The sequence below is a fragment of the Bos indicus x Bos taurus genome, chromosome 8 (genome assembly GCF_003369695.1).
Source record: "Bos indicus x Bos taurus breed Angus x Brahman F1 hybrid chromosome 8, Bos_hybrid_MaternalHap_v2.0, whole genome shotgun sequence".
Taxonomy (NCBI): Eukaryota; Metazoa; Chordata; class Mammalia; order Artiodactyla; family Bovidae; genus Bos; species Bos indicus x Bos taurus.
The window spans coordinates 92,597,233-92,612,623 of record NC_040083.1 but is presented as its reverse complement, the minus strand read 5'-3'; the positions used below and the strand labels follow the sequence as shown (position 1 = coordinate 92,612,623).

The 15,391-nt window shown below is 33.6% G+C and overlaps 1 protein-coding gene across 1 annotated transcript in view; it reads right to left on the bottom strand.

The window, feature by feature from the left end:
• The window catches only part of CYLC2 (cylicin 2), a 35,995-nt gene extending 21,497 nt beyond the window's left edge, over positions 1 to 14,498 (bottom strand). The window contains exons 1-2 of the mRNA XM_027550817.1: positions 14,428 to 14,498; positions 1,180 to 1,219 (exon numbers count right to left, since the gene is read on the bottom strand). Coding sequence (XP_027406618.1) covers positions 1,180 to 1,219; positions 14,428 to 14,478 — 91 coding nt within the window. The 5' untranslated portion in view covers positions 14,479 to 14,498. The remainder of the gene's footprint in view (positions 1 to 1,179; positions 1,220 to 14,427) is intronic.
• Between the last annotated feature and the right edge of the window lie 893 nt (positions 14,499 to 15,391).

Here is a 15,391-nt window from a genome sequence, read left to right as displayed (position 1 = left end):
AATATTTAAAAATTTTTATTATTAATATGAGGAAATTAAATTTGATCATTTTAAAATTTTGACCAGCTTTATGGTTAGCTATATAGTCACTGTGAAACTAATATAGTCTGTCATGTAAATAGAAAGAAGCAGTTTTACTGTTTCCTCTTAATCCTTCTATCTCTCCATTCTAGATTTTTTTTTAATACTCTTTTGGTTGGAATACAATTCTGTGGAGAACAGAAGATGTTGTAACTACTTCTGTAAATTCCAAAGCCCTTAGCACATTTCTTGTTTAAAATAATCAGTAAATATATGATTGAGTCTAAGATTCTCTTAATTATTAACCATTTTATAAGCTACAAGAATAAATGTTATATGCCCAAGAAGTGCAGTATTATAAGTGATATACTAATGAAGAAAATTGATAAGGAGTACCTACAGAATTATGATTATGATGGTTGAGTTACATAGAAACTATTAATATAAACAGTTAAAAACATTAAGGTTACCAGTGAGACCAGTGAAAGAGATATGTTCATTCAATTTAAATATGTACAAAACATGCTATATATGAGACTTGTCATTCTAAAGACGGAATCAGGATCAATGAGAAAATATGCAAAATGAAAGATGTGTTTAAGTTCAATATATGAGTTAAAATTGATTACTTGATATAAGAGAAGAAGAAGGAAATGGCAACCCACTCCAGTATCCTTGCCTGGAAAATCTCATGGACAGAGGAGCCTGGTGGGCTGCAGTCCATGGGGTTGCAAAGAGTCAGGCATGACTAAGCAACTAACACTTACTTACACTTCAACATCAGATTGATTGGCCTTGTCAAGTAATGAATTCTTTGTCAGTTATAAGTCTGGTACAAAGTATCAGGAATGTAGCAGAAGACATTTCTGACACAGATGAGAAGTTGTTTATCCATTCTTTACACTGCCTCTCATGTAAGATTTTCTGATTGTTTTGAGTTCTAACATGTAAATATGTCCTTCTTTATGTTGCTAAACATATTTACTTAATTTTCTTTGAATTAAAGACAAAATATCTTTAGAAGGTATTTACTGAACCCATCATAAAAGTGCTTGAAAAATTAAAAGTTGATTTTTAATAATGCTCCTTAACAGCTGTTGTTTTATCACTTACCCCTAAAATTACTTATACATTTTTTTAAAATGAACTCTTTCTTACCTGGAACGTAATTATCATATGCTCCAAAGTTTATTTTTGGCTATTGAAATAAGAGGGAAAAGTTTTAATCAATTTATATAAAATCACTCTATTTAATGATCATTATTACACATAAACACTTGCCACTGCAAGCTAGAGAAATATTTTGCATTCTTAGATCTGTTTATTATGTAAGATTACTTCAACACAGAAAAATGTAGAGCAGTAAAATACGTGTTTTTAGCACAAACTTCAACATAATTAAAATAAGGTGGGTAAAGATTTTTCAGAAAAAACTCAATTGACATATCTTAAATATTGACATTTATGATTTATTTTTAATGTGAAACCATGAGTGAAATTTTCCCCACTTTGTGTTCCAAAGACTCTTAAAATTGAACTGTAAGACATTGTAAGAATTATAAGATATAGTCTTAAAAAGACTATGCCTAGGTAAGGCCAGATCCTCAAAATAATCTCAGAATTTAACCAAATCTAAATTAATAAATGGCAAACATGTTTTTCCATGAGATGCGTGTGTGTGTGTGTGTGTGTGTGTGTGTGTGTGTGTGTGTTGGCCAGTGGTTACCACAATTATTGATATGGATTTTGATGTTTTCAAGATAAATAAAACTGGTGTTATAAAGTAGTTTCTGTTTGTCTTAGCAGTATAAACACATGTTTATGCTCACAAAGAAACATTTTACATCTAATTCTTATTTTAACTAAGGCACATAATAAGATCTGTTAAAAGAATATATTTATACATTAGCCCATTATATTACAAAAATAAAGTCACTGATGATCATGAGTTTCAGTTTTACACACACACACAAACACACACACACACACAAACACACACATGCATACACCTAAAAACACACATGGCCACAAAGCATTTTACTTCTTTGACACTGCATAAATAATACTAATAAAATATAGTAAAAAAAAAAAAAAAAAGTATCTTGGTAGCTTCATTAAAATTTTAGTTCCCAGCACAAAACCTGGCACATGTTTGCCACTCTACAAAAATTTGAATGAATTAATTGAATAAAATTTAAGATGTATTGACTATTAAGTTATCTGACCTAGTATTTCTTGACTGGGGATGTGTATTAAAATTACTTGTCCTACTATATCTAAATTTCTAGGCTTAGATCTCGCCAATGTACATTTATATACTGGTGAATTTTTTTTATTTTCAATCATGGTTATAAACTTTTTTCCGTAAGTGCTCTGAAACAGAAAACACGTTATTATATATGAGATTTTAAAGTGGTACATAAGCCTGGTCCATGAAATTGTATGTAATCTTTGAGGAATATTCTTTGATCATAAAGCAATTGAATTAAAAACCAATAACAAAATTACAGTTGACCCTTGAACAACAAGGATTTGAACTCGTCAGTTCTGTTGCTCAGTCGTGTCCAACTCTTTTTGACTCCATTGACTCCAACATGCCAGGCTTCTCTCTCCATCACCAATTCCCAGCTTGCTTAAACTCATGTCCATTTAGTCAGTGATGCCATCTAACCATCTCATCCCCTGTTGTCCACTTATCTTCCTGCCTTCAGTCTTTCCCAGCATCAAGGTCTTTTCTAATGAGTCACATCTTCTCTCAGGTGGCGAAAGTATTGGAACTTCAGTTTCAGCATCAGTCCTTCCAATGAATATTCAGGACTGATTTCCTTTAGGATGGACTGGATTGATCTCCTTGCACTCCAAGGGACTCTGAAATCTTTTCCAACAATACAATTCAAAAGAATCAATTCTTCAGCTCTCAGCCTTCTTTATGGTACAACTCTCACATCCATACATGACTACTGGCTAGACGGACCTTGCTGGCAAAGTAATGTCTCTGCTTGTTTATATGCTGTCTAGGTTGGAAATAGGTGTCTTTTAAGGACCAGGACAAGGAACAGGTTAAGGACAAGGAACAAGTATCTTTTAATTTCATAGCTGCAGTCACCATCTGAAGATTTTTGGAGCACAAGAAAAAAAAAGTTTGTTACTGTTTCCATTGTTTCCCCATCTACTTGCTATGAAATGATGGGACTAGATGCCATGATCTTTGTTTTTTGAATGTTGAATTTTAAGCCAGATTTTTCACTCTCTTCTTTCACTTTCATCAAGAGGCTCTTTAGTTCCTCTTTGCTTTCTGCCATAAGGGTGATGTCATCTGTGTATTTGAGGTTATTGATATTTCTCCCAGCAATCTTGATACCAGCTTGGGCTTCCTCCAGCCCAGAATTTCACATGATGTACTCTGCATATAAGTTAAATAAGCAGGGTGACAATATACAGCCTTGATGTACTCCTTTCCCAATGTGGAACCATTCCTGTTGTTCAGTGTCAAGTTCTAACTGTTGCTTCTTGACCTGCATACAGCTTTCACATGAGGCAGATAAGGTGGTCTGGTATTCCCGTCTCTTGAAGAATTTCCCACAGTTTGCTGTGATCCACACAGTTAAAAGCTTTAGTGTAGTCAATGACGCAGAAATAGATGTTTTTCTGAAATTATCTTGCTTTTTCTATAATCCAACAGATGTTGGCAATTTAATATGTGCTTCCTCTGTCTTTTCTAATCCAGCTTGAACATCTGGAAGTTCATGGTTCATGTACTGTTGAAGTCTGGCTTGGAGAATTTTGAGCATTACTTTGCTAGCATGTGAGATGGATGCAATTGTGCAGTAGTTTGAACAGTCCTTGGCATTGCCTTTATTTGGGACTGGAATGAAAATTGACATTTTCCAGTCCTGTGGCCACTGCTGAGTTTTCCAAATTTGCTGGCATATTGAGTGCAGCACTTTCACCACATCAGGATTTGAAATTAGGATTTGAAATAACTCAGCTGGAATTCCATTACTTCCACTAACTTTGTTCATAGTGATGCTTCCTAAAGCCCACTTGACTTTGCACTCCAGGATGTCTGGCTCTAGGTGAGTGATCACACCATCATTGTTATCTGGGTCATTAAGATATTTTTTGTATAGTTCTTCTTTGTATTCTTGCCACTGCTTAATATCTTCTGCTTCTGTTAGGTCCATACCGTTTCTCTCTTTTATTGAGCCCATCTTTGCATGAAATGTTCCCTTAATGTGTCTAATTTTTGAAGAGATCTCTAGTCTTTCCCATTTTGTTGTTCTCCTCTATTTCTTTGTACTGATTACTGAGGAAGGCTTTCTTATTTCTCCTTGCTATTCTTTGGAACTCTGCATGCAGATGGTGTATTTTTGCTTTTCTCCTTTGCCTTTTGCTTCTCTTCTTTTCTTAGCTATTTGTAAGGCCTCCTCAGACAACCATTTTGAATTTTTGCTTTCTTTTTCTTGGGGATGCACTTGATCACTGCCTCCTGTACTTTTAGAATTTACTTTTAGGATTTGAAAAAAGTGTTCACATAGTTACTTGATACTTACAGGGGAACTTAATTGATATTTGTAGAACATTCCATCATAAGCAGAAGAATGCATTTTTTTCCCAATGTACATGGAACATTCCTCAGGATTGATCATATTTTGGGTGTCAAAATGAGCCTTGATTAATTTAAGAAAGTTGAAATCAAGCATATTTCTGACCACAAGTCTATGACATTAGTAATCAATTTTTTTAAAAAGCCTAAAAAACATAAACATGTAGAGACTAAAAAAAAAACTGCTACTAAACAATCAGTTGATCATTGAAGAAATCAAAGAGAAAATTAAAAAATACCTAGAGACAAATGACAATGAGAGCATCACAGTTCAAAACCTATGAGACAGAGCAAAAGCAGTTCTCAGAGGAAAGTTTATAACAATACAATCTTACCTGAGGCAACAAGAAAAATCTCTAATAAACAACCCAATCTTACCCTAAAGTAACTAAAGAAGTAACTAAACCCAAAATTAGTAGGACAAAAGTCATAAAGATAACAGGATAAATAAACGAAATATAGATGAAAATACAATAGAAAACATTAATGAATCTAAAAGCTGGTTCTTTGAAAAGATAAACAAAATTGATAAACTGTTAGTGAGACTCATCAAGAGAAAAAGGAAGAGGACCCAAATCAATAAAATAGCAAATGAAAAAGAAGTTAGAGCTGACATTAAAGAAATACAAAATATCATAATAGACTACTGATGGCATTATATACCAATAAAATGGACAAACTAGAAGAAATGGACAAATTCTTAGACAATTACAATCTCCCAAGACTGAACTAGGAAGAAATAGAAAATATGAACAGACCAATCACAAGTACTGAATTTGAAACTGTGATTTATAAATTCCCAGCAAACAAAAGTCCAGGACCAGATGGTTTCACAGGCCAAGTCTCTCAAATATTTAGAGTACAGTTGGTGGGTTGTCATTTCCTTCTTCAGGGGATCTTTCTGACCCAGGGATTGAACCCATATCACCTGCATTGGCAGGTGGATTCTTTGCCACTGAGTCACCAGGGAAACCATCCTTCTGAAACTATTCAAAAAAAAAAAAAAAAATACAGAGGAAGGAACATTCCAAAGTTCATTCAATGAGGCCACCATCACCATGATGCCAAAACCAAAGACACTACAAAAAATAGAAAATTACAGGCCAATAAATTGATGAATATAGATGCAAAAATTCTCAACAAAATACTAGCAAATGAAATCCCTTCAGTACATTAAAGGATCATCAGTTCAGTTCAGTTCAGTCGCTCAGTCATGTCCGACTCTTTGTGACCCCATGAACTGCAGCACGCCAGGCCTCCCTGTCCATCACCAACTCCTGGAGTTCACTCAAACTCACTTCCATCGAGTCAGTGATGCCATCCAGCCATCTCATCCTCTGTCGTCCCCTTCTCTTCCTGCCCCCAATCCCTCCCAGCATCAGAGTCTTTTCCAATGAGTCAACTCTTCTCATGAGGTGGCCAAAGTACTGGAGTTTCAGCTTTAGCATCATTCCTTCCAAAGAACACCCAGGGCTGATCTCCTTTAGAATAGATTGATTGGATCTCCTTGCAATCCAAGGGACTCTCAAGAGTCTTCTCCAACACCACAGTTCAAAAGCATCAATTCTTTGGCGTTCAGCTTTCTTCACAGTCCAACTCTCACATCCATACATGACCACTGGATCAACCATAGACTTGACTAGATGGACCTTTGTTGGCAAAGTAAAGTCTCTGCTAAAAGGACATACACCCCTTATTAAGTAGGATTTATCCCGAGAATACAAGCAGTTTTCTATATCCACAAATCAATTAGTATGTTACACCACAATAACACATTGAAGACTAAAAACCATATGATCATCTCAATAGATGATAAAAAGCTTTTGACCAAATTCAACAAGCATTTATGATAAAAACTCTCCAGAAAGTGGGCAATGAGGGCACATGCCTCAACATAATAAAGGCTACATATTTCAGAACTACAATTAACATCATACTCAATGTTGAAAAGCTCGAAAGCATTTCCTCTAATCTGTGATGAAGAATCAAGAATATGCAATGGAGAAGACACAGTCTTTTCAATAAATGATTCTGGGAGAACTGGACTGCTACATGTAAAAAAATGAAATTAAAACATCTGATCACACCATACACATGAACAAACTCAGAATGGATTAAAGACCTAAATCTGAGACTGGATACTATAAAACTCTTAGAAGAAAACTCTTAGAAGTCCACAGTATATTACAATGCTTTTTGACATAAATTGCAGCAATATATTTTTGGTCCATCTCCTAGAATAATGTAAATAAAAATAAACAAATGTCACCTAATTATGCTCAAATATTTTTCACAGCAAAAGAAACCATAAACAAAAAGAAAATAAAATCTACAGAATGGGAGAAAATATTTGCAAACAATGCATCCAAGAAGCGATTAATCTCCAAAATTTACAAACAGCACACTCAGCTCAATGCCAAAAGAATGAATAACCCAATCTAAAAGTGAGCAGAAGACCTAAATAGACATTTCTCTAAAGAAGACATAGAGATGTCCAAAAGACACGTGGAAAGATGCTCACCTTCACTAATTATTAGAGAAATGCAAGTGATAACTACAATGAGATCACCTCATAGCAGTCAGAATGGCCATCATCAAAAAGTCTACAAACAATAAATGCTGGAGAGAATGTGGCAAAAAGGGAACCCACCTACACTGTTGGTGGAAATGTTAATTGGTATAGCCAGTATGGAGAACAGTATAAAGGTTCCTGAAACAAACTAAAAATAAAGCTATCATATGATTCAACAATCCCACTCCTGGGCATATATCTGAAGGAAAACATGGTTTTGAAGTGTACATGCACCCCATTGTTTATTGCAGCATTGTTTACAATAAGCAAGACATGGAAGCAGCCTATATGTCAATTGATGAAGGAATGGATAAAAAAGATATGGTACACATATACAATGGAATATTAGTCATTAAAAAGAATGAAATAATGCCATTTGTTAACAACATGGATGGACCTGGAAATTGTCATATTAAGTATGTTAGATAATGATAAACATCATAATCACTTATATGTGGAATCTTAATAAAAAGATACAAATGAACTTATTTACAAAGCAGAAAGGAACTCACAGACTTAAAAACAAACTTTAGTAGGGGGATGAATAAATTGGGTTCCTGGGTTGCCATATACATACTACTGTATTTAAAAGTAGATAACAAACAGGAACCTACACTATAGTACAAGAAACCTTGATCAATATTCTGAAATAACCTCAATGGGAAATGTATTTGAAAAAGAGTTGGTCCATGTATATGTATAACTGAGTTACTTTGTTGTATCCCCGAAACCTGCAAATCAGCTTTATTCCAATATAAAATGATAATTTTAAAAAATTAGAGCAAATATAAAAATCCAATGTTTGCTTTTTGAAAAGGTTATTAAAATAAATATATTGACTTTTAAGAAGATTGATTAGAAAAAGAGAATACACAGATTACCAGTATCAGGACAGATGAAGGTTTTATAATTATATATATTTTAAAGAATAATAAGGTATATCAGTAATAATTTTACTACAGTAAATTGAACAACTTAAGTGAAATAGATGAGCTCCTTGTAAAATTTGTTTATTTACCAATAAGTGTGTTAGTCTCTCAGCCGTGTCCAACACTTTGCAACCCCATGGACTATAGCCCACCAGGCTCCTCTATCCATAAAATTTTCCAGGCAAGGATACTGGAGTGGGTTCCCTTCTCCAGGATTGTTTACCAGTACTAACACTCAATGAAAAAATAAAACAGTGAATAGTCCAATAACTATTAAATAAATTTCATCTATTATCTTAAAGCTTCCCAGAAAGCAAAGCCCAGGCTCATAGCATTTTATTGATAAATCAAATTTAAAACTTAAGGAAAAAATACTAACTCTACACAATTTTTTCAGAAACAAGAAGGAGCAGAGGTTTATACCCATTCTTGAGACTGATATAAAGAACAGTCATCAAAATGTCTCAAGAACATTACTAGAAATGTATATTACAGACTAATACTATGCATTATTACAGACAAAATTCCTTAACGATTTCTTATTCTTGCTGAACAATATGTAATATACATAAAGTCTAATACATCATGATCATTGAGGTTTACTCTCTGGAATGTAAATATGTTAGTTTAAGGTATATGAATTAATCAGTGTAATTACCTCAAAAAATATAAGAAAATCATCTTGATCATCTCAAAATATTTAGAAGTTTTGAAAAAAAGTAACATTCATTCATGATTAAAGAGTCTGAGAAAACAAAAAATAGAACACATCTTCCTCAAATTGATAAATGAGTCTAGACAGTACTTACTATTAAAATTTAATTAATGGTGGAATATTGACTGTCTTTCCTCTAAAATCTGTAAACAAGTTATGGATATTCACTTCATTCCTGCATTTTAACCTAGACCCTGTTTTGTTCTATAAGGCACTAAAAACATTAAGACTGGACAGGAAGCAAAATGGTCTTTATTCACAGAGCGCATGATTGAGTAAATACTATATTGAATGACAGCTAAAAAATAATTATTTAGAGATATTTAGTGAATGTAATAAGATCATATAAGTTCTAATTATATAAATTAATTATATATTTATAATTATAAAAGAATTTACATTTAAAGAAACAATAGAATATAACTTGTAATAAATTCTTTTAAAATAATTTTATTGAAATATATGGACCTATGTAAAGAAACAAAAAAATAAATAAATAAATCCTCTGGGAAATGAAAGATGAAAAGGAAAAAATTATACATGTAAAAATATATATTTCTCTGATTAGAAATAAAAGAACCCTTTTCTCTAATTAAAAATAAAAGAACCATTTAAACCCACTAGAATACCTAAAGTTTTAAGGATTAATGACACCAGTCATCAGCTACAATACAATATAGAGCATCTGACATGTTCATCATCAATGATGGATATGCAAATAGTACTATCAATTTTGAATGTAATTTGATATTTTAAAATAAAATTAAGCATACACATGTTTTATGGTTCAATATTTTCATTAGTAGCTTACCCAAGAGAATTCTACCAAAAACTTGGGGAAAATATTTATAGCAGCTTTATTTGTAAGAACCCAAAACTGAAGTACCCCATAATAATCAAAAACTAAAGCAATCATTTGGGGAATGGGTAAACTAAATACAGTGTATCCATGTAATGGAATACTACTCAGCAATGAAGAGGAATGAATTACTAGTGTATGCAACATGGATGATTCAAAAAAGTGCTATACTGAAAGAAAAAAAAAATTCCAGAAGCCAAAAATTACAGCGTATATATGTTATGATTTAATTTGTATGATTTTCAGGAATAGGAAAGATTTTCAATGGTAACTTAGCAGCCATTTATGAAGAGGGGAGGAATGGACTGAGTATAAACTGGCAAAATGTAACTTAATGATATGGTTGAAATTCCTGTTTCTTAAGGTTGGCTAGGTTAGGGTTAACGACAATTCAATGCATTTAATTTTGTTTTTACTGAAGAGAATTTATAGGACCCCAAAATAGCAATGATCCAAATATCATAGTTCTCACTCACTATGTAAATTTACACACATCATAAGCAGTTAAATCAATTTACTATTTTAGGACTCGATAGTCCCCCTAAGTCTGGTTCTGCTAGTAATCAAATCTCTCTCCTTGCCTCTCTGTAACAGTCAAGAAACTTGTTTAGACCAGGATGTATTCAGATTTAATTTTTGAAGTTTCTTATGGAAAAAAACAGAAAACAAAAAAAACCACAAACTGCCAGTATATGTTTTAATAGGTTTTATTTAAAAACCATTTTTATGTGACTATAAATTTATTTCTATCCTTCATTAAAGAAGTCCCTCAAAAGTTTGGAAATGGTCTAATTTAATTACTTTAAAAAGATGAAACATGATATTTAAGTCGAAAGACTGTTATTTTGTGATACGATTAGTGTTTGAATTAAGGTCTTTGAAGATATATATATATATTAAGATCTTTGGGCTTCCCTGGAGGCTCGGATAGTAAACAATCCACCTATAATGCGGGAGATGCAAGTTTCATCTCAGGGTAGGGAAAATCTCCTGGAGGAAGAGAGTATGGCAACCCACTCCAGTATTCTTGCCTGGAGAATCCCCATGGACAGAGAAGCCTGGTAGAGTCCTCCATAGGGTCACAAAGAGTTGGATACAACTGAAGCAACTTAGTGCACGTGTACGCACGCTCACTCACTCACACACACACACACACACACACACACACACGATGTATTATACATACATACAGCATAACTAATACTTCATCTTAACTAAGATTAAATGGAACACAGAAGTCACAAATCGATCTTTACTTCCAATCCACATATCTAATTGTTAGAAAAAAGTTTGAGTATCTGTGAGCTTTTTTATGTGAAGAAGATAGACATTGTCAGCATTAGGGAATATAATATGTTCAGGACTTAACAAAGGGAAGCTAGCTTTAGATTTTCCTGAATAAAAGGTTGAGATCCCAAACTAGGAGACATGAGGAGATCATATGTTAAGAGAAAAATCTGTTTCTATATTACCACTGTAAATTGTACTTTATTAAAGGATTACACATTGAACCAAGTTTGTAGGATTTAGTTTTGGTCTGGAAACTTAATATAAGAACAAAATACACCTGCTTTTACTTTTTCCTTTAATAGTATCTCTGTTTGGAAATAATTATAAAAATGAATAATAAATTCATGGGGTAAGGACTCTCAATAATGTGATATTGCCTCCAATTTCATTTTGTTGAAGTCTTTTTATGTTATAGTAGATGTACAATTTTAAAGGTTATATTCCATTTCCATTTACACTTATTATAAAATATTGGCTATATTCACTATATTTTACAATATATCATTGTAGCTTATTTATACTAGTTTGTGCAACTCTTATTACCTCCCTCTTTATTGCCCCTCCTCACTTCCCCGTCCCCACTGGTAGCCACAGGTTTATCTTCTGTATTTCTGAGTCTGTTTCTTGTTTGTTATATTCACTAGTTTGTTTTATTTTTTTTAGGTTCTATGTGTGATATCATGCAGTATTTTCCTTTCTTTAACTTATTTTACTTAACAAAACATTCTTCAAGTCCATCTATTTTGTTAGAGTAGCACAATTTCATTCTTTTTTATGGCTGAGCCATATTCTATTTCATATATATATGAAATACATATATGTGTGTATATACATAAATATATAAATGAGCACAAGTCAGACATGTGTTCAGTTGTGTCTGACTCTTTGCAGCCCATGGACTATAATCCACCAGGCTCCCCTGTCTGTGGGATTCTCCAGGCAAGAACACTGGAGTTCTTCACCATTTCCTTCTCCTTATGTATAATAATATGTACATATATATAGTGGCTTACCGAGTACCACCACAGTGGTAAAGAATCTGCCTGCCAATTGAGGCGACACAAGCGACACAGGTTTGATCTCTGGATCAGGAAGATCCCTTGGAGTAGGAAATAGCAACCCACTCCAGTATTCTTGCCTAGAAAATTTCATGGACAGAGGAGCCTGGCAGGCTATAGTCCATTGGGTCACAAAAAATCAGATGTGACAGAGATGTGGCATATATATCATCTTTATCCATTCATCTGTTGATGGATATTTACATTGCTTCCATATCTTGGTGCCTGCAGTTCCATTTGAAATGCCCATAGACAGCCTTTATGTGAGAATATCCCAATGTATCCAGTCAACAGGTGCTGGATTTTGGAGTTCTGTATCAATTGCATAGTAAACAAGGGCACAAAAGACTTAGCAAAAAGTTTTCCCGGGATTGGCAGGGGCCTGAGTCAATCTTGTATTTGCAGAGGTGTCTCTAAATAAAGGCAAATGTCAAGAGCCACATGGGACTTTCTTGGTGACGGATGGCTCTTAGTGCGCGCGCACACGCACACACACACACACACACACACACACTTGCTGATACTGACAACTAGTGGGTAAGAATACTGCTGCACATCTTACAATACACAGGACTCCCATTCCTCCCTGCACCCCCTACCCCATCTTCAACTCCAAGAAAAGAGTTATCCCTCCTAAAATGTCAACTGTACCAAGGTTGGTAAACCCTGTTCTATATATCAAGGTGAATCTCTAGGCCAAGAGAGTAAGAAAGAACTTATTAATGCAATGTAAGGAAGAGAGAGATAAAATGCACAATGGATATGAGATGTGGAAGCTAAGGCTAGAAGTTTTTTGAAGTTCACATTTTTAGATACCATATGTAATGCCAAATTTTGGGGAAAACCTCTCCACTTCCTTCAGATGTCCTATACAGACTTAAAATTAGTAATGGAAGGGTAGAGTTGACTGACACAACCTGAATTAGAGGCGAAAGCAAGATGAGGTAAAACTCTTCAGGTTCGGATGAATAAAGATACTAAAGAAGAATGAATGGGAGGAAGGCATAGTGAGCTCGATGAGGAGAATTTTATTTATCAGGGACAAAGTTGGTAGTCATGGAATAGAAATGTAAGCCTAATATTAAGTTCCTATCATTGCCAGACAAATTCAGAGGAATGACAAAGTAGAAATTTATTTTCTGCATTTCAAAATGAGAATGAGAACTTGCCACTTGAGACACAAGGTATATGATAATTTTATTAAGGATTTTTGTATGTCATTGGCCAAAAATGAAGCTATTTGATTATGAATTCAACCACACTTTTATTCTATAATAGCACAAGTGTTTTGGGGTTACAGTAGAAACCAACATTATAAAAATATTCCTAAAACCAAAAATAAAATTTTTAACCATTATGGTGAAATTCTTTGAAAGCTACACAATGCTCATGATAATAATAACATCAGTATTTTATTGCACTGAAACATTTTAAAGAAATTACAATATAATGTTGTTCTGTCATGGTGTATGCCTGAGCAGAGATTACTGTGAAATAGTCAGCAAGTCACCCAACATCTAAAAAGCAATCATGACAATTATAAACATTTTGCCAAAGATTTTCCTTTAAAGTAGTGATTGTATTATAAAGAGGTAGGCACAGGGAAGCCTGTTTTATTTTCAAGATTTGTGTTTTATCTTTCCTTTAACAGTAGTGTCCAAAGAAAACCCAATTACACTCTCCTTTATATTTCAGAGTTACATGCCTTTGCCTTTGTTCCATGTCTTCACAGTAAAAAAAAAAAAAAAAAAAAGCTTTAAATAATTGAAAAGTTTTCTTTTTCTAGCTCATTTTAACACAAGATAATTTAAGGATAAGCATGCTATTATCATCCTAGGTCTGGATAATCTGCTTCTAATTGCAAAGTACTTTTGCATACTCAGTATTTCTCAAGGAGATACATTTAGTGTTTAATTGTTCTTTATGTTGGGCTGTGCCACTTACTGCCAAAGTTTTCGCACCCTTGACCTATGTCCCCTAAATTTCAGTAACATTCCTTAGTCACTGTGACAAAGAATATGTTCCCATAAATTTCCAAATGGCCTCTAAGGAGATGATAGTTCTCTGAATATCAATCATGTATTCTTTCATTTTATATGATCCAAAATACAATATACTAAAAAATGAAGAATCACATTGAAAAAGAATTATCCATTGTCATATATATATTTTTTACTTAAGTGAATGAACTAGTTAAGTCTTGGATCAAAATGACTTATGATGCTGCTAGAGAACAGAAGTGTCTACTAAACACATGCTCTCTGTCACTGGAATAAAATAATATAGCAAACATCTCTTTACACTGAAGAGAATAAATGTAAAGCTAACTAGAGCATTTCAGTTATTTTAAAAGATAAAATTTGACAAGAGGACTTACAATCTTGGTACAGACATTTCCCCCACCTATGATTTTCCAGGACTTAAGCATTGTGAGTTCAAATTAGTGATGCTAAGTGGTGACATCATAAAGAGCCAAGAACCCTGAGAGTTAAAGGAAAAAAAAAAACAAAAAACAAAAGGAGCCACTTCTACTTGTGTTTTATGTTTTCTACTACTCAGTCTAATATTGGTGTTTACTTTCATAAACATTTACTGACTAAATGGTTTTAAAATAACCCATTGATTTACATCTTAATAAAAATTGTTGTAGTTTTTCATATAGGCTTAATTTATTGGATGACATGACAGAAGTATGAATCTAAACATCTATCTGTTAAGCTTGGTTGTAATCCTAACTTCCCTGACATTCATATGTCTTTTGTTAAATCCTTTGCATAACCTTACATTGCCTTTTACTTTTGTAACCTTATTGGTTGCTCACGGATACAAGTTTTTAAAGACTTGCGCTTATGCTTAGTTGCTCAGTCATGTCAGACTCTTTGTGACCCTATGGACCACAGTTCATAAGGCTCCTCTGTCCATGCAGATTCTCCAGGCAAGAATACTGGAGTGGGTTGCTGTGCCCTCCTCTAAGGGATCTTCCCAACCCAGGGATCTAACCCAGGTCTTTCACCTCGCAGGCAGCTTCTTTACTGTCTGAGCCACCAGGGAAGCCTTAAAGAAGTCTAGGTGCTTATTAATATTATCAACTTATAGATAGAGCTGAGTTAGAAAATTTTAATTCTACCTACCAGTCCATCCAACTAATATATATGAATAAAAATACTATACAGAATAGTATTTGCATAAGTTGCCATTATTTAGCTCCTCAGGGAATTTCAGCTGACTTTCTTTCCCCCAAAATTATATACATATATATAATTTTTGAATCAATAATAAAATTGTTTTGATTTCTGCTCTACAAGAAAGTAGTTCACATTCTTTTGCATTATGGATTATCA